Here is a 25,743-nt window from a genome sequence, read left to right as displayed (position 1 = left end):
ATCCATGTCTTTCTCCCAGACGGCAGGATATCTTTTAAAAGTTTCCTCTCGATACAAAAAAGATCCTATTGAAAAAATTGTTGCTAGTTCTGGGTTCTACCCTACCTGTACCAATGCCTATTTCTAGTTCAAACATTTCACATGTAGGTACATTTGTGCAAACTGAACATATCCGCATTGAAGCGTGGTTGAATAATTCTGAAACGAACAAAATGAAATGAACAAACCAATAACTGTGCAAATGACTATATTAAAATAAATAACAAATAATTAAGAAATAGAAAGAAAAAGGGTAATCGACAGCCAAACGTCAAGAAGCTAAATGTGAAGTGTCTAATGTGATTGTCAATAATAGAAAACTACATAAGCTATCAAAATAGCAAAAAGGTCCGCAACAAATTCCTTTTCACCTTTGTGTTCGGTTCGAATCCCATAGTGGTGACTAATGTTAGCTGTTAATTTATTTAGTTTTTAATAATTAAACAGACTCGTATCAAAATTTTCTTGTACTGTTATAACCATATTTCATTCTTTCAGTTTTCCATTCATCATGGACGATCGTACAGTGGACCTGATCTTCACAGGGTCTCTGAAGCTGCTGCCACCTGTTAGTTCCAAAATCGTGAGAATATTTACCAGCTCCACGTTCACAGGTAATGGATGTAAAGAGTCGGTTCTGCACTTAACGCTTTGTACGTCAGGATACACTTGGTGTCTTCAGAATGTGTGCATTGAAAACTGTGGAAGGTATTACTAAAGGCCCATGTTCAGCACTGGACTGACAAAGGTTGATATGATGTCTTGAGATTATAATTTATTCGTATTTTTGAATACGCAGTAAAATATTTATGGCCAGTTATCACATAAATTCTTTTTTTGAAAGTAATTCTTCAGAAGAAATTCCTAAATGAAAGAGTTGTCTAATATAGGAACGGCTATAACACTCACGTACATATGTCCGGTGTCGGCACCGACTAGTTTCCAGTCCATCGGGGGCCCTTCATCTTGAAACTTGAACAGCAACAACAATGATCATTTGTATCAACCTCGTCGACGACGCCGGCGCACCCTGCTCCCCCTGCCCCCTAAAGACGCGCCCTAAGAGCGCAGGCGCGCAGTGAGCGACGGGCCGCGTCCGCGAAATAATACCAATCCCACTCACCCTGATGAAGGGCCCCTGATGGGCTCGTAACTAGTCGGTGCCGACACCGGTCATATGTACGTGTGTGTTTAAGCCGTTCCTATGTAAGTTAATGATAATGTCTCACGTAAGTTTGAATAATTGAAAGAATAGCTGAATAATAGCATCTTAAAGGGAACAATTATTTTAATTGATTTTATATAGAAACTAGCTTTTACCCGCGACTCCGTCCGCGCGGAATAAAAAAAATGCACACAAGATAAAAAAAGCTCCTATGTCCGTCTCCTAGTTCTAAGCTACCTCCCCTTCAGTTTTCAGCTAAATCTGTTCGACCAATCTTAAGTTATAAATAGTGTAACTAACACGACTTTCTTTTATATATATAGATGAATAAGAAACTTATAACCTATAAGTGAATTAAAATTATATAAGGCAATAAACTATTACGATTTCACCACAGTTATTTCAAATTTAATATTACTCGAAGTTATAACATCAAACTTTAAACATCCGTTGCACTTCGCAGGATTTATTAACATTGAGTTTGGTTTAAACTAAACTCTGAGTGCAGCTAAAGGTATCGAAATTACCTGACAAAAAAATCTGGAAATTTATAAGGAAATTTTGTTGCACTAAAGTTTGGAACTAAAACAGTTTTCATTTACAACAATAGAAACTATTTAACTACGTAGAACTTAACTAAAAAGTTTCGTATTTTTCGAGTTTCTTGTACATTTATTACGCAATTTTTTTTTACTTACGGCAACAATACAATTACGTAAACAGTTCTTAGTGTTATTCTTAGAAACCTTGAACAACTCTGAGTATGACAGTACCTAAATGTAATTCAAATCTAATACATAGTTTATAATTTACTAAATTTTGGCAGAATTAAACAAATTGTACTTCTTACTAAAAGCGAATGTTTAGATGGATGGATGAATGGACGTTTTTTGAAGATATCTCCAGAACGGCTGAACGGATCTTGATGAAATTTGGCATAGATGTAGATAGGGTTGCCAGGTCGCCAAACCTACTAGCCGGACAGAGCAGCCAGTTTGGCCGGACATTTGGGTAGAAAGGTCGGACACCCTATATTATTCAGAATTTTGTCTCAGTATTAATAGGTACACTCTCGTTTGGGAAATGTAAAAAGCCTAACAAAAGCCGAACAACCGTTTATTTTGGCTGGATACGCAATCAAAAAGCCTACCTATTTCCGGCTTTATCAGGACACCTGGCAACGCTAGATGTAGAACATAGTCTGGAAGAACACGAGTTTTATTTTTAATTCCGCGCGAATGAAGTCGCGGGCGACATCTAGTATTACTATTATTTAACATGTAACAAATATCCATACGTAAACTAACAAACTTTCAAAACTTGCAAAGATATTTAATTAAGGTAACACATGCCTCCTTCACTCCCTAGTTCGAAGGTAAACGTGGGGATGAAGGGGGGAATTCAAGGCAACTTTTAATTAACACCTATTATCTGATAGTGCGAACGATCCTATCGTCAAAATTCAATTTATGTCTGAACTAAAATAGTAGCACTTTGCGATATTAATTGATAAATGAATTTCAGACAAGGAATTTTTTATGTTTTATGGAATACTAACTGTCGTCCGCGACTCCGTCCGCGCGGAATTAAAAAATACTTAATCAGATCCTATCTCTTCTTCCAGTTCTACTTTGTTCTACACCTACACCTTTACATTTTCTACACCTAAAATTCGTTGAGCCGTTCCAGAGATACTTTCTAACAAACATCCATACATCTAAGCTTTCGCATTTGTAACATTAGTAAAATTTACGTATCGTTTAAGATTCTTAAATCCAATTATTACTAATATTATAAATGCGAAAGTTTAGATAGATGGATGGATGTTTGTTTGAATGAAAGTATCTCCGTAACGACAAAACGGATCTTAATGAAATTTGACATAAATGTAGAAGTAGTCTGGAAGAACACTTAGGCTACTAATTATTAATTTTTAACACCACACGGACGGAGTCGCAGGCTACAGCTAGTCAGTAAATATTGCCTTGATTAATTTAATGAAACGTCTTATATGTATTCAATAACAGTGGTAGATGGCAGCAACATCTGTCACACGAATAATACCACGACCACACAGAAGACAGGCGTCAAGTGGAAGCAATTCCATGTACAGTCTGATGAGTGTGGTGCCGGAAGTCTAATTTTAGTCCCCTTTCTCTTCTCATCCTTTTCTTATAAGATAGGAATGGAAAGGGGAAGTGGATTTGACAGGAGCAGATGTATAGAAGGGGAAAATATCTATGCGATAGACAATTCGTATTCAAGAACATTTTAACTTATAGTTGCGTAATATCTAGAACAAACTGAACCATAGCTAACAAACTGTCTGCAAAACAATGTCATTTGGTACATTACTGTTTTGGTAAGCTTTCAAATTAATTTCGTGTCTAAGTAAAACCTATGTTACACTGAGTGCTTTATTAAATTAAGCTTTTAAGTGTAATATCAATAATAATAATAATAATAATAGACCGGTCTAAGGGTTGTGTAATGTTAGTCGATGTCACTATTCCACATGACGAGAATCTCGTGAAAGCTGAAAAAGAAAAATTACTAAAATACTTAGACTTAGCTCACGAGATTACCGCCATGTGGCGTATGAAATCGACTACCATTATTCCGATAGTCGTATCGGTGAATGGACTGATAGCGAAGAGCTTCGACCAACATCTTAAGAAGCTCTCGCTAAACAGTTGGATTAAGGGCCTGATACAAAAGGCAGTTATTTTAGAAACCGCACGCATAGTTAGGAGGTTCCTGTCTCTGTAGCCCTCACCACTGGTTGTTTGAGTAATGGGATTCCGCAGCCGGTGGTATACTATTTTTTATATAATATATTTCGTTAATTTTTTTTTATAAAATGTATTATATAAATAATAAGAGAATAAATGAATAATAATAATAATAATAAAAACATTATAGTGAGTGTACTTTTTTAATGTACGCTTAGAAAAAGTATAGATGCAGGGATAGGTGTGCCACGCTCACGCTTATTAGAAAGTAGCTTTTACCCGCGACTCCGTCCGCGCGGAATAAAAAATAAAAAACGGGGTAAAAATTATCCTATGTCCTTTTCCTGGTTCTAAGCTACCTGTTCACCAATTTTCAGTCAAATCGATTCAGCCGTTCTTCAGTTATAAATAGTGTAACTAACACGACTTTCTTTTATATATATATAGATTAGTACTCGTAATCTCTGCCATTCATTTCAATAACATGAATGTAGGTAGTAGAAAAATTGAGAAGTAAAAGGTTAGTGTGGTACGTGCATGTTATGAGGAGGGAAAAATCGTATGTGGCAAAGAGAACGTTAAGTATGAGTGTGGAGGTACACAGGTAGAGGTAGGCCTAGGAAGAGAGCGATGGATTTCGTGAAAGGTGACACGATCAAGGAGGTGACAATGGAGATGATGGCAGATTGGATTTTGGAGGACGGAAACCTGGTGCACCGACCACTTATGTAATGACAAGGAGATGATGAACAGAAATTTGCGAGCATGTATTATATAACTTGAGTATAATTTTACTTTGATATGTCTCTTTCTTTTCTCTCTACTGAAGGTAGGCTGTCAGCTCAACGAATTTGATAATTTTAGGACTGTAAAAAATTCTAAACTTTTATAATAAATACGATTGCAACAAATTTTAAGTTTCGTAAAACTTGTAAGAACTAATATTAACAAGTTTTACATAACAGGAAATTTATTTCCTTAGCTACGTTAAGTTAACCATTTGAATGCCGCTTTAGGCGTTTGCACGCAACTGCAGTAACCGTTGTTTATGCAGTCGGATTATAGCGTTTTATATAATTACATTAATTAAACTTTGTTGAAAACTGCAGGTAAATTAGAGTGAAAATATTTTTAAAGAATCAAGACAACAATTCACACAAATGAATTTCTTTTTAGATATGCGCAGGTTGCCATCTTTTGTCACCTTTTGTTATAAAAAAATTTATAAATATAGAAGTTTTCTATATACTTATGTATTTCCTAGTATCTAATATCAACGTTTAAGTACTTAGTTATATACTTAGATTATTTTCGTATGCGTAGAGATTTATAAGCTATTCTTGTATTGATTGCGTTTTTTTTAATGCCGCGCAGACATAGTCGCTTCTAAGGTGAAATCTTAGACAATTAATTCATAAAAAAGGTAAGCAGGTAAAGTTTATTTAGTAAAACAAAGGAGCTATATATTGTCCTCGTGAAGTTCACGACTTTCTTTTATAATTAAACTAGCTATCGACTGCGACTGCGTCCATGTTGTCGACCATTTCAGACCATGTTTTACATCTATGCCAAGCGAAATCCGTACAGCCGTTGTGGAGATGCCTTCAAACTAACATCCATCTAAAAATCCAAACTTTGACATTTATATTAGTAACATAATTTAACGCTTGATCAATATCCTAGTTAATTAGCGCTACTTTACTAAGTGCCCCAAATAATTACACGAAAACACTGACTAAAAATTTTATCTCTCTTTTTAGACACGGCCATGGAAAGAAATACGTTAATGGCGAAATGTTATCCGCGAATCAAAGACTACTGCAGAGAGAAGCATGGCTTGGAGTTTCAGGTGAGAATTATTTCAAAATATAACCATAAAAAAATCCTTCACTTTTTTTTTAAATAGATAGACCGTAGACAAGAAGAATTTCTTGACATTACAATTTTCTATATAAAACGTAGAGATAAAAATCTTTATTCCATCGAATACTTCCCTCTTCTCATGCCAATGGAACAATTATATAATAAAATAATTAAATAACCGTTTTTTTAAATGAGGCTTGTCGATTGTATTATTTTATTACAGAAAACAACATCCTGTATAACAATCAGTTAACAAACGCGCTATTTTTATATTGCCTACAGACAGGTGAAAATTAATGCAATATAACACTGCAAAATTAAAAAGTTATTATACCACTAAGGGCTATAAAACAATTCGAAACGATTAAGTTATTTCGCATAAAACAACTGCCTATATCACGTTTGTAAACATGGGCTTTCACTGTCTAAGCACCGGTACAACAGGCATATTGTCATCTGTCATTTCCTTTAGGAACAAACAAAAAGCAATAGCAAAAAATTTAGACAGTGTTTCAAATACATTTTAGCTTAAAAAAAACTTGAGAGGTGTGTTGGGACACCCGGATGGAACGAAGTTCCTTTCGATTAATTAGTGAAGGAACCAATGTTTATTCTATGAATAAAAAACTTAAGTCTTCACAAGAAGTACATTTAATTTCTATGAATTTTCGTTACATATTGTCACGTCGTTGACATGGTTACTATAGCATAAAGTGTCGTGACAACTTTTCGTAAGAATTTTTTCCGTCTAGCCCCCTTTCACAACGCGCGATAAGAAACTTCGTTCCAAAAACGTGTACCGTTTCATACCGTGACAGTAGAGTGCGACGCAAATTTAAAAAAAATCAAAACTAGCTGTCGCCCGCGACTACGTACGCGCACAATTAAAAAAAATAGTAGCTAATGTGTTCTTTCAGACTATGTTCTACATCTATGTAGCCGTTCTAGAAATTCAAACAAACATCTAAACATTCGCATTTTTATTATGATTATTATGCACTGGCTTTCGAAATGCTTTATCAATTAATAATGAAGTTATTATGCAAAAAGAATTGTGATACATCTTTATAGAGAAATATATCACCAAGTTGACGTCCATAATATCAATAAGCGGCGGTCACAGGATTAAAACACGTGTTTAACTTAACGGTACTGTACTTTTGGAGTAATATAGATTATCTATTGTACAGGAGGTTTGACAGTACACATACTATAATAATAGCCAATGGTTTTTTAGTGTGATCAAAGACTTTCTCTCACATTCTCACCATTTGTTATTTCTGAAATTCAGAATAGATTTATATCGCAACAAACTTCAATGATTTAAATTTAAAAGGAAACTGTATGTTTTTTTTAATATATTCCCAGTATTTTATCCTATGGATTAAAAATACAAACGCTTTCCCGAAATCAATGTAGCTGTTATGAAATACGTTTGAAACCATTCTCAGTATTTGATGACAAAAAATTTCTTTGAGACATACAGATATTATTTTTTATATCATTGTGAAATGAAAATAAAAGGAAATTATTCTTTCGTAGATAATATTTTATTATATACTAGCTGTCGTCCGCGACTCCGTCCGCGCGCAGTTAAAAAAAAATGAAAAATAGATGTTGGCCGATTCTCAGACCTACTGAATATGCTCACAAAATTTCATGAGAATCGGTCAAGCCGTTTCGGAGGAGTACGGGAACGAAAACTGTGACACGAGAATTTTATATATTAGATTTAAACAATGTTACGCAAGTTGTGTTTATAAAGATTTCAATCAAAGCAAGTCTGCGAGACTTTTTTGTATTTAAAAAAATAAATATCTATTTTCTTTTGTTATGACATAACTTGTGAAACGACTGTATCGAATTTATTTAGCTTATTAAGTTTGCTAATACGTTAAAAAGATAAGAAAGTTACGCAGAAAATATACAAATACTTAACGGTTATATAAACCAGAGAATACTCAGTTAATTTCTATTTTTTCTCGAACGAAGTCCCTGGCAAGTGTTAATAAACTTTTGAAATTAATTAAATATAATCCAAGTCTTTGATAAACTAAAGAATATAAATTTGGTCAGCGGAAAACATAAAAATTTAAAAGCGGATTAGGAAAATAAGCCGACGGATAAAGTTTAGAAGAAAACGGATAACATTACAAATATTAATTATATTTTATGATGAATATTCTGAATTAAAATAAATATTAAAAGCTTAATTTAAAATTTAAGTCTGAAATACCACGACCACACAAGAAGACAGGCAGTGGAAGCAATTCCGCGTTTCGTGTGATAAGTGTAGTGGCCTAATTTTAGTCCTCTTTCCCTTCCCATTCTTTCTGAATAGGAAAGGATAGGAAGTGGATTTGGCCGAGGAGGGGATGCATAGGAAGGAGAAATATCCTCTTTCTGTTCGTCTCCTTCTACGTTGATAGGCAACGCATCTGAAATTGCGGACGTCTATGGGCAGCGAACGCTTCGCTTTTTCGGAGTTTTCAGGTGGCCGTTTGCTCGTTTGCCAGCTTACGATATAAAAAAATGTCCTCAAAGTTCTAAATGTTAAAGCAAATTATTCAGTTCTATTTAAACCTTCATAAACAAGCAACAATTTAACACGGTTCAAATATTTCTCCGTATAGCATATTAACAACGAAAATCCGTTTTAAAATAGGCGCGTGCGCTTGCACGTGGCTAGGTTTCCGTCGACTGAAATAGCGTGTAACGCCGGGTGTTTTAGTAAATGTTTACACTCCGGCCAACACGAGGCGTACTCTTACACTCTGACTGATGTTTAGAAGTAAGTAGCTAAAATTGTAAGTATAAACATTACGGACGATTTGAATAGGTATTGCGAAAGCTTAAGCAAAAAACGACGCTTTGAAAAAAGGTTGAGAACAATTCTATAATTAATAAAGAGCTTCAAGTAAAACGAAAAACAATCTCTCTTGATGTCTCCTAGCCTTGTTTAAATTCGTTCAGCGTTGGTTACGCATATCATCAAGAAAATATCTAGTAGATGGCATCCGAAGAAATAAGAATAAGAATAAGAATAATTTATTGGATTAACACACAATTTTACACAAAGTTACACTTTACAAGTATAGTAAAATGTTACAATAATATTTTTGCACACATTTGTTGTAACCATTCCAAATAAGCTCGAAGCTTGTGCTAGGACATGGTTTACTACAATAGTCCAATGACCGGATTCGAACTAACCACCAAAAGATCGGCGATCCGAATTCTTGACCATTGGGCTATTGTCGCTTGGTTTTATATTAGGTCCTTACATATGAAATTGGCGTTTTTCGTACTGGCCACTTTAATCACGAATTTCTCCTCTTTGGTAAGGAATTCCAAATTCAAATTTGTACAGCTATAGACTCATGTATTTGTGGTTCGATGACCGTCATTCATTTGTTTTTTTTCTTCTGTTTTTTTCTGTTTGCGTCACTCAGTTTACAAAATGGAAAACTTAAAATATCGCATTATTTACGAGTACGAGTTCCGCCGTGGCACAAGTGCTGCGGAAACGACTCGAAGGGTGAATGATGTGTATGGCGGTCGTGTTGCAAAAGAAAACACAGTTCGTTTTTGGTTCCAACGTTTTCGTTCTGGAAATTTCGATCTGCAGAACAAGCCCCGTGGACGGCCTGAGACTCAAGTTGATAATGAAGAGATGAAGGCTATTGTGGAAGCGGATCCATCGCAAACCACGTCCGAGTTAGCTGCAGGCTGCGATGTTAGTGATAAAACTGTTTTAATTCACTAGAAGCAAATTGGGAAGATTAAAAAGCTTGAAAGGTAGGTACCTCACGAATTGACTGAAGCAAACCGGCAAACGCGCGTCGACTGTTGCGTTACATTACTAAACCGGCACAATAATGAAGGTATTTTAAACCGAATCATTACCTGTGATGAAAAATGGGTTCTTTACGATAATCGGAAGCGCTCAGCGCAATGGTTGGATCCTGGCCAGCCAGCCAAATCCTGCCCCAAGCGAAAATTAACCCCAAAAAAGTTACTTGTAAGCGTTTGGTGGACTAGTGCCGGTATTGTTCATTACAGTTTTCTCAAATCTGGCCAGACTATTACGGCTGATGTCTATTGTCAGCAATTGCAAACCATGATGGAAAAGCTAGCGGCTAAACAACCTAGGCTGGTCAATCGCTCCACGCCACTGCTGCTTCACGACAACGCTAGACCACACACTGCGCAACAGACGGCTACTAAATTAGAAGAGCTTCAATTGGAAAGTCTAAGACATCCTCCGTACTCCCCGGACCTTGCTCCAACAGATTACCATTTTTTTCGAAATTTGGATAACTTCTTGCAAGGGAAAAAATTCAACTCCGATGGGGCAGTCCAAATTGCCTTCAAAGATTTTATTGATTCCCGTCCGACTGGTTTTTTTAGTAAAGGGATCAATGAACTACCTATGAGATGGCAAAAGTGCATAGAAAATAATGGTTCATACTTTGATTAATTAAATATATTATATTAAAAAATATTCGACTTTTTGTTCCTCCCATACAAAACGCCAATTTCATATGTAAGGACCTAATATTATGCGAGTGCGCTCCCGCTTACAAATTTAAATTGTTATTTTAAATTAAAAGATATGTTACAATAATTACAAGATATAAAAGTGAGGAAAAAAAAAAAGTACACTAAGGTCCAAATGTCTGCTCCCGCTTACAAATTTAAATTGTTATTTTAAATTAAAAGATATGTTACAATAATTACAAGATATAAAAGAGAGGGAAAAAAAAAAGAAAAAAAAAAGTACACTAAGGCCCAAATGTAAAAAAGAGTTCTTCAGTCTCATCATGAATTTTCTCCGCAACAAAATTCATTTTTACACTTATCTGAATGCTATAAAGGCACACAGTACTCAGGTTTATCTGCAGTAGAAACCATCACTAGGATTTTAAGAAACGAGACATTACATCTGTAGGTGGTAGACATGCGTTGGGGCGTGCGTGACGAGGCCACCGATGACCACATGACCACAGAGCTGTGCATGCGCGAGATAAAGAACTGCCAGCGCCTGTCTATGGGCCCCAACTTTGTTGTGTTCCTTGGACAGAAATATGGTTACAGGTCAGTATAAGTTATATAATGTAACGCTAGTGCAATACTTTGACTTTAAACTACTTTGTAGTGTAGTAGTGTACTATAATTATAGTAATAACGCAACATGACCATCTGCAAGAGAGGTATGGTCACTATAATTGTCAGGAATCCAAGTGTGTGACATCCATACTAACATCTGTATATACATATAAACAAAGTCAATACAGCAACCATATCCATTGATTATTCTGCAATATCCAAGAATTTTGGATACACCGGCAATGAGGGCGACAACAGTTAGGTTAGTTTCTGTCACTGGCTTGTTTTGAAAATGTGAAGTAGTTTTAAGTTATTATGATATGTTTTAGCGTGATAATCGTAAATTAACAGTGGCCTTAAAAGATTATTAGCATAGTGGAAAAGTAACGATAGCTGATAAGTTCCTCCATTTTCAAAAAACTGCACCAAGATCCTTTACGGACTTGGCCAGTCTCGTCGAAATGTTGACAACAATCTATATATAAAAAAAAAGTCTTGTTAGTTACACTATTTATAACTCAAGAACGGCTAAATCGATTTGACTGAAAATTGGTGGACAGGTAGCTTAGAACCAGGAAACGGACATAGGATAATTTTTATCCCGTTTTCTATTTTTTATTCCGCGCGGACGGAGTCGCGGGTAAAAGCTAGTATGTTATATTTGTTTGCTGTACATTTTTCATTTCTAGACCAATACCGACTTACGTGTTGTCTTCTGAACTCCAAATGTTGAGAGACGAGCTGGCGGCAGGTGGTGTCGATGTAATCTTACTTGATACTTGGTATAAGAAGGATTCTAATGCTGTACCTCCAGTGTCGGTGTTGCAACCGATATCTTCTATACTTGTCAATTTTAATAACAAGGTAAGTTATAATTCTAATGTAAATTTAATGTTTATGGTCAATATTTGTGAATTTTTAATGGTAAGTCAAATGACCGACGAGTTACCTACTTTTACTCAAAAACATTCTTTACCAGTGAGTAGTAATTTGTTGAACAAAAAGACAAACTTACTCCTCAATTTTATTAGAGAAACTTCATCCTGAATCTTTCCTTTAACAATGAGCTGCAGCAGATTTTTTAGTAATTAACTGTCATAAATAATGTTTCAGAGAGTTCCAAAGCTCCAAGCAGAAGACCAGGCGGTGTGGTGGGACACGCTCTGCAAGATGCAGAAGTTGTTCCGCAAGGCGTCACAGCAGCTTTACAATGCTGGTAGAATTGACAAGGATACTATGCATAACTATTTCATGTCTGGTAAGTAAGATGGATTAGGAACGAATTAAGAATTAGACTTAAGAACTAAATGCTCGACTGTTGGCTTCTTCTGGCGAATGAGACTTCGATGATCACTGCCGCATTCCCGGCGATCGATAAAAAAAAGAAATAATCAATTTAAGTTATAAGAAAAAAGAAAATTTTCTACATTTAAATTTTAAAGAGTTAAAAAGATAATAAAAGTAAACGAATATTCATTGAGCTCAATCATCTTAAGAAATAATTCGTAAAAATGGACGTAGGTCACGAGAGAAAATTCAAAGTCGAACAGAACATATTTACTCGTAATTTTGCATTAACATAGAAAAGCGATATACTAATTTCATTTCCAGTAACTGAACGCGAAGTAATCAACGGTATATTGAATGTTAAAAACACGAAGAACCATTGCCTTGCTTATGTACGGTACATCAACAATATTAATCTTCAAAATCTAAAAAAGGCAAGCAACTACGTCGACATCCTCAATAGAAGTTTAGACGCAGAAGCTTCCAAACTACTAGCTGATCTCAGAGATGTTAGATTACCTGAAAAAATCGAAACGACAAATATACAAAAGTAAGTGAATACAAATAATAAGTAATACAAAATAATGAAAAACTTTCTAAATCAAATGTGTTGACTGAGTGACATATATTTAATTTAGGAGTGGTGTGTTGTAGTCGGTGTGGTCATACCAACACTATGCCAACGACCAGTGTGACATGGACTCTAAAGGTAGAGAAGAAGACGAGAAACTAAATATGATAATGATTATTCTTGTTGGAGTGTGTGCTTAGTTTTACGAAGCTAAATTAACCATTAATTTTTTGTGGAATCTTTTCCCTGCCTCTTTTGCTCTCGCTATCTGAGGATCATGGTTAAAATAACAGTTAATAGGATCATCAATAGTATTCATATTTTTCAGGTATACTGTGGAATGGATAGGCCGTGAAGGTCTGGAGACAGAAACACACGGCGAATACTTGAATCATTTTATCTCACACTTCTACAAAAACATTATCAAACTAGTTGACAGGTAAATTGTAATCTATAAAGGTAATAGCAATTCAGTGTTGTATCGTATTTTCCATGTCTAATTGCGGTAGTCGAAAATTCCCTTTTTTACGGTGTCGAGGGAAATCTTCCAAAGATACGTTATCTAAGGGGGCACCGCAAGCGTCACTTTATATCCGACTCTAGCGACTGCCACGCACCCTTGAGCTGGGTGCCCTGGGCGGTCGTCCCAATTGGCCTTATCCTAATGCCGCTACTGGGTATCAGCTCCATGCATTACATCAATCACACTTTATACGTAGATAACGACCAACCTTTACACCTGAAAATAAATACCTTCTTTCATCATATATCATTCCCAGGGCCATGCGCAAAGAAGATAGCAGCGCTCAGGGCCAGATAGTGACAGAAATCTTACAACATCTGCATGCTTGTAACAATTCCGTCAAGGTCTTCCATGGCAGAGAAGATGACCTGCTCTTCATCGAAAACTACATGAAGAACAGTTCCGATAAACCTCTGGTGCTTTATGGCGAAGGTGACGTAACAATGACAAAAAATAATCTGTAACTTCACTTGTCTGTTGCTTCTAGACTATAATTCCATGGGCATTTGGAACCAAATGCTTAAAATGCTAACAAATTTACCCAACGATTTTCAAGTCCTTAGTCTGAAATAAATGTTTAGATATCTTCATTACTGAATTTGTTATTATTATAGCGGTTTTGTCTATCGTTTTTCATACCATAATATCAACTTAAAAGGTGGTTGTGGAAAAACCAGCCTCCTAGCAAAGAGTTCAGCGATGTCCTTAGCTACTTGGTTTGCTGAAGTGCGACCAACCAATGTGATCAGGTTCCTTGGCACCACTCCTGATTCGAGCGCTCTCACTCCGACATTAATATCGATCTGTCAACAGGTAATTATCATTTTAGTGCTGAAAATCCTGAGAATTGAAACAACACAATTATTTGGATTAATTCCATAAGAAGATATCGCAAACTTATAGAAAAATAACAAGGAAACATTTTACCACAGATTTCATACAACTTCGCATTACCCTTTGAGAGTATCCCGGATGATCTGGTGCCACTGACGGCACACTTTAAGCAAATGCTGACAATGGCTTCACAGCAGCAGCCATTACTCTTGTTCTTGGACTCAGTGGACCAGCTGACTGGAATAGGAACAGAGAATAACAAAGTCTCTTGGCTGCCGACAAGATTACCGCCGCATTGTAAGGTAAACCTTCGAATTAAATTTTTAGACAAATAACACACAAACAATTTCTTGGTGTGATTATTTGAAATTAGTAATATAATTAACATTTTTGTTGCTAAAGTGAAAGAAAGATTAAAATAAATACTTAGGAAAATACTAAAGAAGGACGCTTTTGAGAGAACCCGCAACTGAGTTGCATTATGCGTAGATGTAGGAATGTGGAAGAATCGAGAGAGGTACGCCAGGAATGACAAATTTAAGTCCATAATCTGCCTATACTTCTGGCCAAATCAAGTATTATGATGTCGTTTTAGATAATTGTGACTTGTGCTTGTGAGGAAGCTAATCCTGAAGTATCGAAGGAGTACGATGTGCTGCGACGTATGATCGATTCTGAGGATAACTTCTTAGAAGTGAAAGCTCTAGGAGAAGATCTTGCGATGCAAGTTCTGAAGTAAGTAATTTAGCAATCGTTAAATTAAAATACAAATTTTGTTCAACACTGAATAAGAGGTCCTTTTAGAATTCTTTATGTTCAGGAATTGTTTTTAAATAAGTATAGGATAGATCTAATAATTTTCTGACTTTCTAACTTCTGTTTATGTACTTCTAGTTGCTAATATGATATTTTCTTAGATTATGGATGGCATCAGCAGCTAGAGATTTAACTAACTATCAATGGCGACTTGTGTCAAACGCGATTGGCCAATGTTCGTTGCCAATTTTCGTTAAATTGGTTTTTGCTGAGGTAAGGAAAATAATTCTTAAACCTAATAAGTTTTATTTACCAAAAGTTCTAAAGTTTACTTTTAGTTACGGATGAACTTTTGTAGGTATGCAGATGGAGGAGCTATACCAAACCTCAGGACACTCATCTTGCGTCTACCGTCATGGATTCCATTATGATGTTGTTTGAACGAATTGAGAAGCAGGTATTATTTAAAAATAGTAGTAAAGTTGTAAATTACATTGTTTACTTTTAAATTTCCTGCAAAATACAAATGAGATTAAAAAACTTGAGAGGTGTCAAGGGACACCCGGATGGAACGAAGTTCCTTTCGATTAATTAGTGAAGGAATTGTAATATTTTTTTTTTTAAGTCGCGACACCACACTGTTCAATGCGAAATAGAAATGAAAATATCTGGCTTGCTTTCTATAAGAGATAGAAAGAGACAGACAGAGTGTCGTGTTCTATAAGTGAGAGAGAGACAGACAGCAAAAAGTGTTCCGTCTAGCCCCCTTTCACAACGCGCGATAAGGAACTTCGTTCCAATAATTTATTGCTAGCATTATTTTATAGATTTTCCATACATAAAAAGTAACTTAATTATTGACTGTTCTTATAATCCTGCTGAAATATCCATCCAAAAACATACTGTCATGTCAGTTTTTTTTGAGGCTACGTCGTTGAGACTGTTATCTTTCAGCACGGTCGTCTGTTAGTGTTCCATGCGCTGGCTTACATCACAGCAGCTAGAAGCGGGCTCTCAGAGACTGAGTTAGAAGACCTCATTTCACTGGATGACAAGGTGCTTGATGACGTATATCAATACCATTTACCGCCAGTTAGAAGAATTCCACCATTGTTGTGGACAAGGTATAGTTATTAATTATAAAAGTAAACATCACTCTGACAATTTTTCAACGGCAGGTCACATCTATATACTTCTATCTGAATTCAACGATATTTTACTCATATCCATCTATACATTGTTCCTTCTTCCTTTTTATTCTATTGACTAAATATGTATTTGGGTGTTGATCCTTCGTAAGCAGGATATTTAAAATAACACTTTCTTATGTTCATCTTATTACAAAGTTATTGATATTTTTGGACTACTCCGATAAAGAAACTCGCTTTATGTTATATTTCTATTGAATCCTAGTTGTTTTATTATAGAATTCGCAACGATCTTCCTAATTACTTATCAGAGAGGGAAGCAGATGGGGTCTCTGTCATGAACTGGTACCACAGGCAGTTCCGGGACACGGCAAGAGAGAGATACTTTAAAAACATGAATATGGCTATGTACTTCCATTCTATGATTGCTGATTATTATCTAGGTGAGTTTTATCATTCCTACCTTATAAAATGTCTGATTTCTTTTATGAACAATCTTCCATATATCTATACAATCCAATATATCTATAATATATTCCATATATCTATAGTTAGTACAAATTTGTTAGAAAAATAGTTTAAATTAACTGTCCTTGTTCAATTATATTTTTTTAGGTAAGTATATTTTACTAAATTTAATAAGTGCAACAAAGCCAGGGAATCTAGTCTATATTCAATTGTCTGAGCTGCAATTTAGTCACTTATCTTCTCATGTGAAATCTACGCTAAGTGATGTCCTAACAACTCTGGGTGTAATTAAGCATTATTCTTTAGCTAATACTTTGTTATTTTTTTGTTAATAAAAATTCTTGCAGGTATTTGGGGCGGTGGTATACCGAAACCATTCAAGTACACAGAGATCCAACGGCACAGGTTCAACTTGGCGGATAAGGAGGGCGTCGCTGACAGAAAGGTCCCTCTACAACCATTAGTTTTTACTTCAGCCGATGGTTCCTCCAAGAGATACAATTTGAGAAAGGTAAACAGAGATTCGGGCATTTATGTTGAAATTTTGAAAGTAACAATAAATCTGAGAAATTCGGATGATTTATAAAAACAAAGGAATCTCGGGGTAATTCCAGTAAATTGATTCTGAAATTTAAACCTTTGCCTAATAAACACCATAAAAATGCAAACAGATAAACAAAAGACAAACTTATAAGAAATACCAAAAATTCCCAACCAATTGACAGATTAAATATCGTTAATAACATAGTATAAAATTAACTTAAATAACTTAATAATTCTCATCTAACACAATAACGGAAAAATAATTTTTCCATAATTTATTCGTGATCCATAAACATTAGCAATGAAGTAAGAAATTCCACATTTCTGTTACAACTTGCTGTATATGGGCAATATTTAAAACTTGAACATACTGTATACAACTTTATTATTAATAGAACAAGAATTTTACACTTCCTAAATGAATTAATTTAAAATAATTATCATCAATATGCCTCAAATTATTAAACGAAATTAATACAACAGCAAAATTAATAGCAACACAGAGTAGTGGTAACATAAACGATCCCTAAGTGAATATTTCTCATAGTAAATCATCGCTAATGGAATCTTGTATTTACGAGTACCATGAAGCTCTGATTGCGGCAGATAAGAAATAAATCTTAACCTTTCCAGTTCGGTGAACTCCCTTTCCACCTGGTCAGATCAAAGCGTTTCACAGATCTGTACGCTGAAGTTCTATTTAACTACGAGTGGTTACATGCCAAGCTAAACTGCTGTCCGCTGCAAGCTGTGCTCGCGGACTTTGAAGATGCAAAACTTCATGTTAGCAAAGACGCTGTAAGGTAAGACAATAAATTACTGCTACTCTGTATTTTAATTTCAGATCGTATTTTATTTAATGAGATAATATGCCCTAAATAATTTGTTACTCAGTTAGTTTTCTCATCTAGTCTTGAAATATTGAAAAGGGTAGATCTTCTACTATCATGTAATACGCTAGAAATTATGCAAAGTGAATCATCCATACTTTCTTTGTTTTGATATATCTTAAGCCTGTCACAAAAATCTATATCTATATATATAAAAGAAAGTTGTGTTAGTTACACCATTTATAACTCAAGAACGGCTGAATCGATTTGACTGAAAATTGGTGGGCAGGTAGCTAAGAACCAGGAAACGGACATAGGATAATTTTTACACCGTTTTCTATTTTTTATTCCGCGCGGACGGAGTCGCGGGTAAAAGCTAGTATTACATAAATCAATAAAAGTGTCTTTTAGTTCTTACAGAGTCATCTTTATTTAAAGAGCGGCGATCATTGAAGCAACTTGTATTCTGGGAATCCCTAAAATCAAACGGGTACTAGGAAAGTTAATAATGCATACCTAATTCCAGGGAGCTTATGCTAGTAGCAGACGCTCTTCGCTTGGGTGGAGCGATCCTAGGAGCCTATCCTGACATGCTGGCACCTCAGCTAGTGGGCCGACTACTGCCGGAAGCTGGTAATAATCCTGCCGTAGCTTCACTCCTGCAGCAGTGTCACGATGTGGGGAAGAATCACTGCGCTTTGCTACCGTCACATCACTGTCTGCATACACCTGGGGGACCTTTGAAGGTAATTCCTACTTTTAGAGATAGTTATTGCACGATTAAGGGAAGTACCAAGGTCTCGGAGAATAAGGACATGATGCATATTATGTATTTATACTTCTTTCTTTTCGTTTGAAGTAACACTTCATAATCTCATTTTTGGAATTTAATTTACGGTATTATTATCTTTTTAGAAGCCGGCGAATACAAGTCTAAGATAAATAATATGTACTATTCTGGATTTGTTTTCCAGTATTCCTTAGAAGGTCACCAGTTCGCAGTATTCGCGTTTCGTCTGAGCTCCGACAAGCGGTACGTTGTATCAATATCTAGCCGTGTGATCTCCTGGGATCTATCAACGTCAGATCTGGCTCGCGACCTTTGTCCGCAACTGGAAGGCATTTTGCAGAACTTGGAGCTCTCTCCGGATAATAAATGGGCAGCTGCATCGACAAATAATTCTGTGGTAAGTTAAGCAGTTCAAACATAAAGTACGGGATCATAGTCTTATAATGTTTATAATGTAATATTTTACTTGTAGTCAATGCTTTTGAACATGCTGACAAGCGAATACGTTACCATCGACAATCCCTTGGATGAAGGTAATGATTTAAATATTTCATCAATATTTTAAAATTAAATTACTATTCCTCATTCATTATCTCCTTGTTGTAGGCGAGACAGTACGCGGTGTGTACGTATTAAATCACCACATGTTCATCTACGGCCCGCGGTCCTGGGTGCAGTACAACATGCGAGGCGAGCACGAGCAGACTGTCTCGGTTCCTGACACCGCGCCATATGATGACTTCACTTGGGAGATTCTCTGTAACTTTTTAAATTTTTTGTTTACTGATTTCATATATTATTTCATTGCTAAATAATTGTAAAAACTACAGAAATGAGATGTTGCTTTGAACTTGAGTGTTGTGTATACAATATGGTATAGGTTTAGATTGAATATTGAAAGAGAACAGGCTCTTTAATTTGTTGCGCATACAAAACTATAATTGTTCCAGCAATGGAGTTCCGAGATCTGGAGAACTTCGTGCTTATAATGTGGAGCGGAGATCTGGACGACGACAGATTGCTGGTGCAGTTCCAAAAAAATGGGACCTGGATGCAGCCACTGAGGTGCAGAGGCGCGGTGACGTTTAACAAGTACTGGACAAAAATTTACAGCAGTGACCCGGAAAGAGGATATCAGGTAAAACGTTAAACAAACTACGAGTAACCTATTATGTCTTTTCGGAGATATTTTTTTTTTATAAGAGAAGGGGGCAAACGAGCAGCGGGAACACCAAGGTGTTCATCGACGCCCATGGACATCTGCAATACCAGAGGAATCGCAAATACGTTGCCGGCCTTTGAGATGGTGATACGCTCGCTTCTTGAAGGACCCTAAGTCATACTGGTTTGGAAATACCGCCGAGGACAGACCATTCCACAGATAGCAAAGAACAAAAGTAATATGGGACCTACTACTGAAGAATCATTGAGAAATCTTTTTCACATAAAATCGATCAGAATTCGGGTTTACTTTATAATTGATACAAAAATAGTAAGTCTTTATATATCGCTGTAGATATCGGTCTTCGAACTCAACGAAGAGCAGCAGTGTTGGGATAAGGTGGAAGAACTTAAACACAAAGAAACCGATACTGCAGAGGCCATGCTGCAACTTAAACGAGGAAAGAAGGATAGAATGCTACTTGGTAAGGATTTTTGCTCTAATAAATTCTACTAGAGGTTAGTAGAAAGCTGTTGAAAATATCCGCTTGTTCGATAATGTAATATGCTATTTTTTGAACATAACTATTCTCTCAAACAAAGGCTAATGAGTCCATAACTATTTGTATAGTAAAGTATGATAAAAGAAAAATATTCTCCAAATTACAGCTACGACGACTTACAGTTTCGTAGTTTGGGATTTTTACAATATAATTCCTAGAGGTAATCATGTTGATGAAAGACAGAGACAAAGAAGTGAAGGGGATGACAAGAAAGAGGAGGTAAGACTTGAACAATTCGAATAATCCTTCTATTACAAACCCTCAATATAGATACTGATATGAAACCATTTAAATTTAATTTGTCACTTTAGGAGGAAAAAACAGATGTGCTTTCAGAAAAGAATTTACGTCAGGAAGGAATAGTGCTAAAGCTTCCTCACACCATTCGTAATATCTCAACCAAAATGACGCAGTCTAATTCCTTCATGATCAGCAATAACAATACTTACGCTGTGGCTGGTGTAAGGTAATATCATTATAACGACTTATTTTTTTAAATACTCTTCACATTACCTTTTAAAATCCCTAACCTTTTACCACTGTTCAACTTTCACTACTTCTCATAACTTTTACCACCTGTCTCCATTTACAACCCATCATCTTTTACCAACCTTACCTTTAACCACCATGCCTAAAATCAATTGAACCACAAACCTTTCTGTAAGTCATTGAAATGTTTCAGAAAGAACCTGTACGTTTGGAGTTTGGAGACTACAAAGCTGATCAAGATCCTGGACGCCCACTTTGGAAGGATTGTCCAACTGGAGCCATTGACCGTGGGAGCTTGGAACAATGTCATCACCTCCTCCATTGACCGCACTGTTAAGATCTGGAATATTGATAATATCTTCGAGCAGGTCCACAAGATTGATCGACAGGAGCTACCCATTGATGCTATTAGGTTGGTCTTCTAAACTCCTTAATAAATATTTATAAAGGTGGAAAGATTATACGTGAAAAAAAGTGACAATTCGTTGACTAAACATTACAAGGCTCAAGACAGAATGTGTGCTTACATTACTAGTATGTGATTATAACAATAATACAGATTTGCTTTCACAGACTTTCTGAAAATTCATGTCATGCGAAGCTTGAAAAAGACGGAATATACCTGACATTATCAACTTAATTAAAACCTATACCAAAGTTGCCAGGAATATTAAATAATAAATTCATTATCATCATATCCTTGTGTCTATCTTTATTTTTGTTAAATATCTATTTATTTGCATCTGGAAAAGACGAAAGATCTTCATTTAAGATTTATCACTTTTAGCTCTTTATTGTTCTAGTCTAGCAAGAGACAAGCAGCTTGCAGTGACAGTGACCCGCAGCTGTTGGGGCCTGTGGGATACGAGCAGTGGCAGACTGTTAGCACAACTGGCTGACGCCCCGCTAGGTGCGATAGTGACACACGCTGTCATCACACCAACGGGTGACAACGTGGTGACAGCTGAGTCAGGGAATGTGGTGATATGGGATATTGCTGAAAAACAGGTATTATTGAAGTTTGAAAACTAAAGAAGTATGACGTAGAATTGTTGATGGGGACAGGATATGAGCAGCTTTCAATGCGTCATATCTAGGACAAAAGCTTCTAGTAGTATTTGCTAATCTAGTAATCTAGTTTATTAGGATTAGAATATAAACATACTTCAGTTAAAAACATAATTTTAAATGAACTGCATAGATTTAGCCGAATTTTCTCTCAAAATCATCAAAGGTATTAATTGTCACTGATGTAAATTTTAGGTTATCTTCAAAGAAGCACAGAAAGGTGTTAAGCAAGTACTTCTTTTAGATGAGGGAACTAAGTTCATAACAATTTCAATGCAAGTATCCACAGATAATACTGATAATATAGCAGTGGCGATTATCATAGCCAGGACAATACCAGGTATGCTTGGTTCCATTTAGTCTTGATCTTTTATTTCCAAAGAAAAAATATAAACTATTAATGAATTTTATCTCAGATATACTCGTAGTATGTTCTTCGTTAGCTTATCCCCATCAAGAGGCTCAAGCCTTCCCTGCATTAGGAGTGATTACACCTTTGTGGACCACACCAGTCCCGATTGACTTAACACACATTGAATTTCGTGGCAGACATGTGCAGGCTTCCCTTCTATAATTTTGCCTAGATGTTATTTACTATAGTTAAAAATTAAAACATAAGTCAATATCTTTAGATGGAGAGAGGATTTACACAACAGATTACGAGGTGAGAGGCACAGGATACAAGGCAGCGGTGGTGTCAGCAGATGAACATCATATTGTAGCCCCAGGCATAGACAAGACATCCAGAGAATGTCTACACGTGTTCCATGCTAGGACAGGCACTAAACTTCATAGGTATTTTATCAATATCTTTTACTAAAGCGTTCAGAATCACTAATTGAGGGCAAAGGCGGAGTGCCTTAGTCTGCCATAGTCTTGGTTTTATATAATAAATCAACTACTTTACCAATGTTACCAGGATTTCAGTAAAAAACAGTGGAATAAAAGACATGCAGTCTATAGTGGCGCTGCCACACAAGCCTCACTGGGTGGGTGTGATTGGAAACGATAAAGCGGGAATACTAGATATTAAAACCAAAAGACATGTCAGGTTTGTTAAACATTAAAGTATTTATAATATTGGTTATGCTTTTTCTACCTTTATTTGTAATTTTTGCATTATGCTGATGCACTAATAGACCACTCCCACACCCCACATTACATGACCCCACAGTAATGTGTCAATTAGAAGTTATTCCGAGTTCGTCCGATGTGTTTGTATGCTGGAAGCAAAATCTATTCCTTTTCCCCTTCCCACTCTTTCCTTATAATCGAAGTGGACTTGGCAGGGGAGGAGATTAGGAAGAATTAATATCCTCTTAATGGACGTCCCATTCTCAGTTCATTAAACATAGGCAACTTATTAGCAGACTTTCAATTTGTTGCTAATGTCTATGGGTAGCAATTACATCGCTAATTTAGCGAAATCTGATGGCCCCTATGTCATTTTCCACTTTATATTACGATAGAAGTGAAATTTCTTGGTTGTTATTCTAATAAATATTCTTTTTTCTAGATTCGTACCACGTTGGAACGGCGCTTGTACGAAAGATGGTAAGATAGGGTTGTGCGCGCCGTCACGCGGTGGTCTCGACCTGATCGAACTGAAGCGAGGAACATCACTACAGCAGTTAATCTCGAGGGCGGCAGAGGGAGTCTTCTCGATTATAACAATGTTCAGCTCTAATGACCAGTATGTTTTTTACTATCACAGTGGCAGGAAAACTTTGAGAGTTTTTAGGTAAGTAGGCAAATGGTTACATCTCATACGACGTTTGTTAATGAAAAAAAAATGTAACTCTTTCCTCTCGGATGGATCGATATCTGTACATATATTTTTAGACATCTTAGGTTCATAGGTTATTGATGAAAGAAAAATTGTGGATCAAAATTTTATCTCGATACGGGAATATGCGGAGGATATTGGGTACATAAGCAAGAAAGTAATCTGATTGAATGTGAATGGGTACACATTGAAAGACCAAAGAACATATGGATTGTGAAATATATACGTAAGAAGTTAGTGAATTCAGATATGCTTCGAATTAAGAGGCCATATAATAAGAAAAAGTTATTTTGACATTCTAATATTAAACCTTCGTAACACATATCGTTGTCTTTGTTTTTACAAAGTGAATGGGAAGGAGATAGGAGTAATCATAGTTCCAACTAGCGTTGCCAGGCGTCCGGATAAAGCCGGACATACTCGTAGGTAGGCTTTTTGATTGCGTGTCCGGCCAAAATAAACGGTTGTTCGGCTTTTGTTAGGTTTTTTACATTTCCCAAACAAGAGTGTACCTATAAATTTATTTATTTATTTATTTCGTGTAACATTGGGTAACACATATTGGGAAAAAAAAATAAAAATATTACATTAATTTTAGGAAAAATATTACACCCGCATAAATACTGAGACAAAATTCTAAATAATATAGTTTGTCCGACCTTTCTACCCAAATGTTCGGCCAAACTGGCTGGTCTGTCTGGCTAGTAGGTTTGGCGATCTGGTAACCCTTGGAACTTCCAACACAAGTACTTTAAAATAATTCACAATAACTGACTTTTATAATTCCCAGAACCGTGGACGGCAAAGCTGTCGCAGAGTACCGAGCCCCTGCTGAGGTGACAGGCGTGGCAAGTGCTCACGGTGGCAAAGCTGTCGCACTTGGTTCACAAGACGGATGTCTCACTATACTTAATATTGTAGATCCTCATAAATAAGTATTCACATTATAAAGTAAAAGTAACCGTAGAACTTCATTGCTATTTTCATTATCTTTTATAAAATAAAGATAAGTAATACACGTGTAAGTGTGATGGCAGTTTTCTATGGTTAGTAAAGTAGATGAATTAAGCAATTTAAAGTAGTCTGCACTTCTGAACTTTAAGCCGTATACGATGCAACGTAAATCTTCGACACCCGGCCAGTTCACTAAGCGACTTACACAGCGCGAGTCGCCGACATTTCTGTCATCGCTAAAGCCAATCGATCACAATCTGTTTGTCTAGATATCATGAGAAAAGTTACTGTGGTTTTCAATATGGCGAAGTAAATCCATACAGTTGATATAACATGCGTCGGCAAATCAACATTGAGTGTACAGACAGAGCGCAACGCGACTCTCGCGATGCATACAATATTAGTTTTGAATATTTACGTTACCTTGTGTACGAAGGGCCTTAGTCTTTGGTTAAATGAGTAATTATTAAAGTAGCCAGATAAGTTAGAAGTATTCCTAACTAAAAATAAATAATGTAATTCCACTGCTGCTAGTACAAATCCTATCCAATTCTCTCTCAAATAACTGAGATCTATATGTTTTTATATGTTACAGCAGTGGAAACCGACGTTAGCAATCGATGATTAAAAACTTACTAATACTAGTCTAACTTATATAGAAACGGCTAAAACACTCACGTATATATATCCGGTGTCGTCACCGACTAGTTTCGAGCCCTTCGGGGGCCCTTCATCAGGGTGAGTGGTGCAGTGAGCGACGGGCCGCGACCGCGAAATAATACCAGTCCCACTAACCCTGATGAAGGTCCCCCGAAGGGCTCGAAACTAGTCGGTGCCGACACCGGATATATATACGTGAGTGTTTTAGCCGTTTCTATATAATTTAGTGATAATGTCTCACGAAAGTTTGAATAATTTAAATACTAGTCTGTGATACAAGAAAGTGATTTATGAATGGATTTTTGAGACGTGTTTATTTTATTATAGAAATAGCCACGCAAGTAAAAAAATTATTGTTTATAGCATTCAAAGTACAAATGTATTATTAGATTACAAATAATTAT

At 36.1% G+C, this 25,743-nt stretch overlaps 1 protein-coding gene across 1 annotated transcript; it reads left to right on the top strand.

The window, feature by feature from the left end:
* Positions 1-550: 550 nt before the first annotated feature.
* On the top strand, positions 551-24,660 carry LOC106713509 (NACHT and WD repeat domain-containing protein 2). Its single transcript, XM_045683714.1, has 32 exons — positions 551-653; positions 5,697-5,785; positions 10,751-10,896; positions 11,598-11,772; positions 12,022-12,166; positions 12,520-12,745; positions 13,095-13,205; positions 13,546-13,721; positions 13,948-14,102; positions 14,222-14,425; positions 14,719-14,858; positions 15,041-15,152; positions 15,238-15,336; positions 15,834-16,003; positions 16,307-16,470; positions 16,843-17,006; positions 17,672-17,841; positions 18,395-18,614; positions 18,843-19,055; positions 19,131-19,191; positions 19,265-19,417; positions 19,609-19,796; positions 20,175-20,304; positions 20,489-20,601; positions 20,694-20,848; positions 21,065-21,283; positions 21,675-21,879; positions 22,135-22,279; positions 22,572-22,734; positions 22,859-22,990; positions 23,456-23,680; positions 24,516-24,660. Exons 1-32 carry the CDS (start codon positions 551-553, stop codon positions 24,658-24,660), a joined length of 5,016 nt encoding a protein of 1,671 aa, XP_045539670.1.
* The last annotated feature ends 1,083 nt before the right edge of the window (positions 24,661-25,743 follow it).

The sequence above is a fragment of the Papilio machaon genome, chromosome 23 (genome assembly GCF_912999745.1).
Source record: "Papilio machaon chromosome 23, ilPapMach1.1, whole genome shotgun sequence".
Taxonomy (NCBI): Eukaryota; Metazoa; Arthropoda; class Insecta; order Lepidoptera; family Papilionidae; genus Papilio; species Papilio machaon.
This window is presented reverse-complemented; position numbering and strand designations above follow the sequence as displayed.

Bases quoted from the DNA above. Each gene is read 5' to 3' on its own strand.
- LOC106713509 (XM_045683714.1), top strand. From the start codon at position 551: ATGGACGATCGTACAGTGGACCTGATCTTCACAGGGTCTCTGAAGCTG. The intron at 14,859-15,040 runs GTAAGTAATTTA...ATATTTTCTTAG, and splicing joins CTTGCGATGCAAGTTCTGAA to ATTATGGATGGCATCAGCAG. The intron at 19,797-20,174 runs GTAAAACGTTAA...ATATCGCTGTAG, and splicing joins ACCCGGAAAGAGGATATCAG to ATATCGGTCTTCGAACTCAA.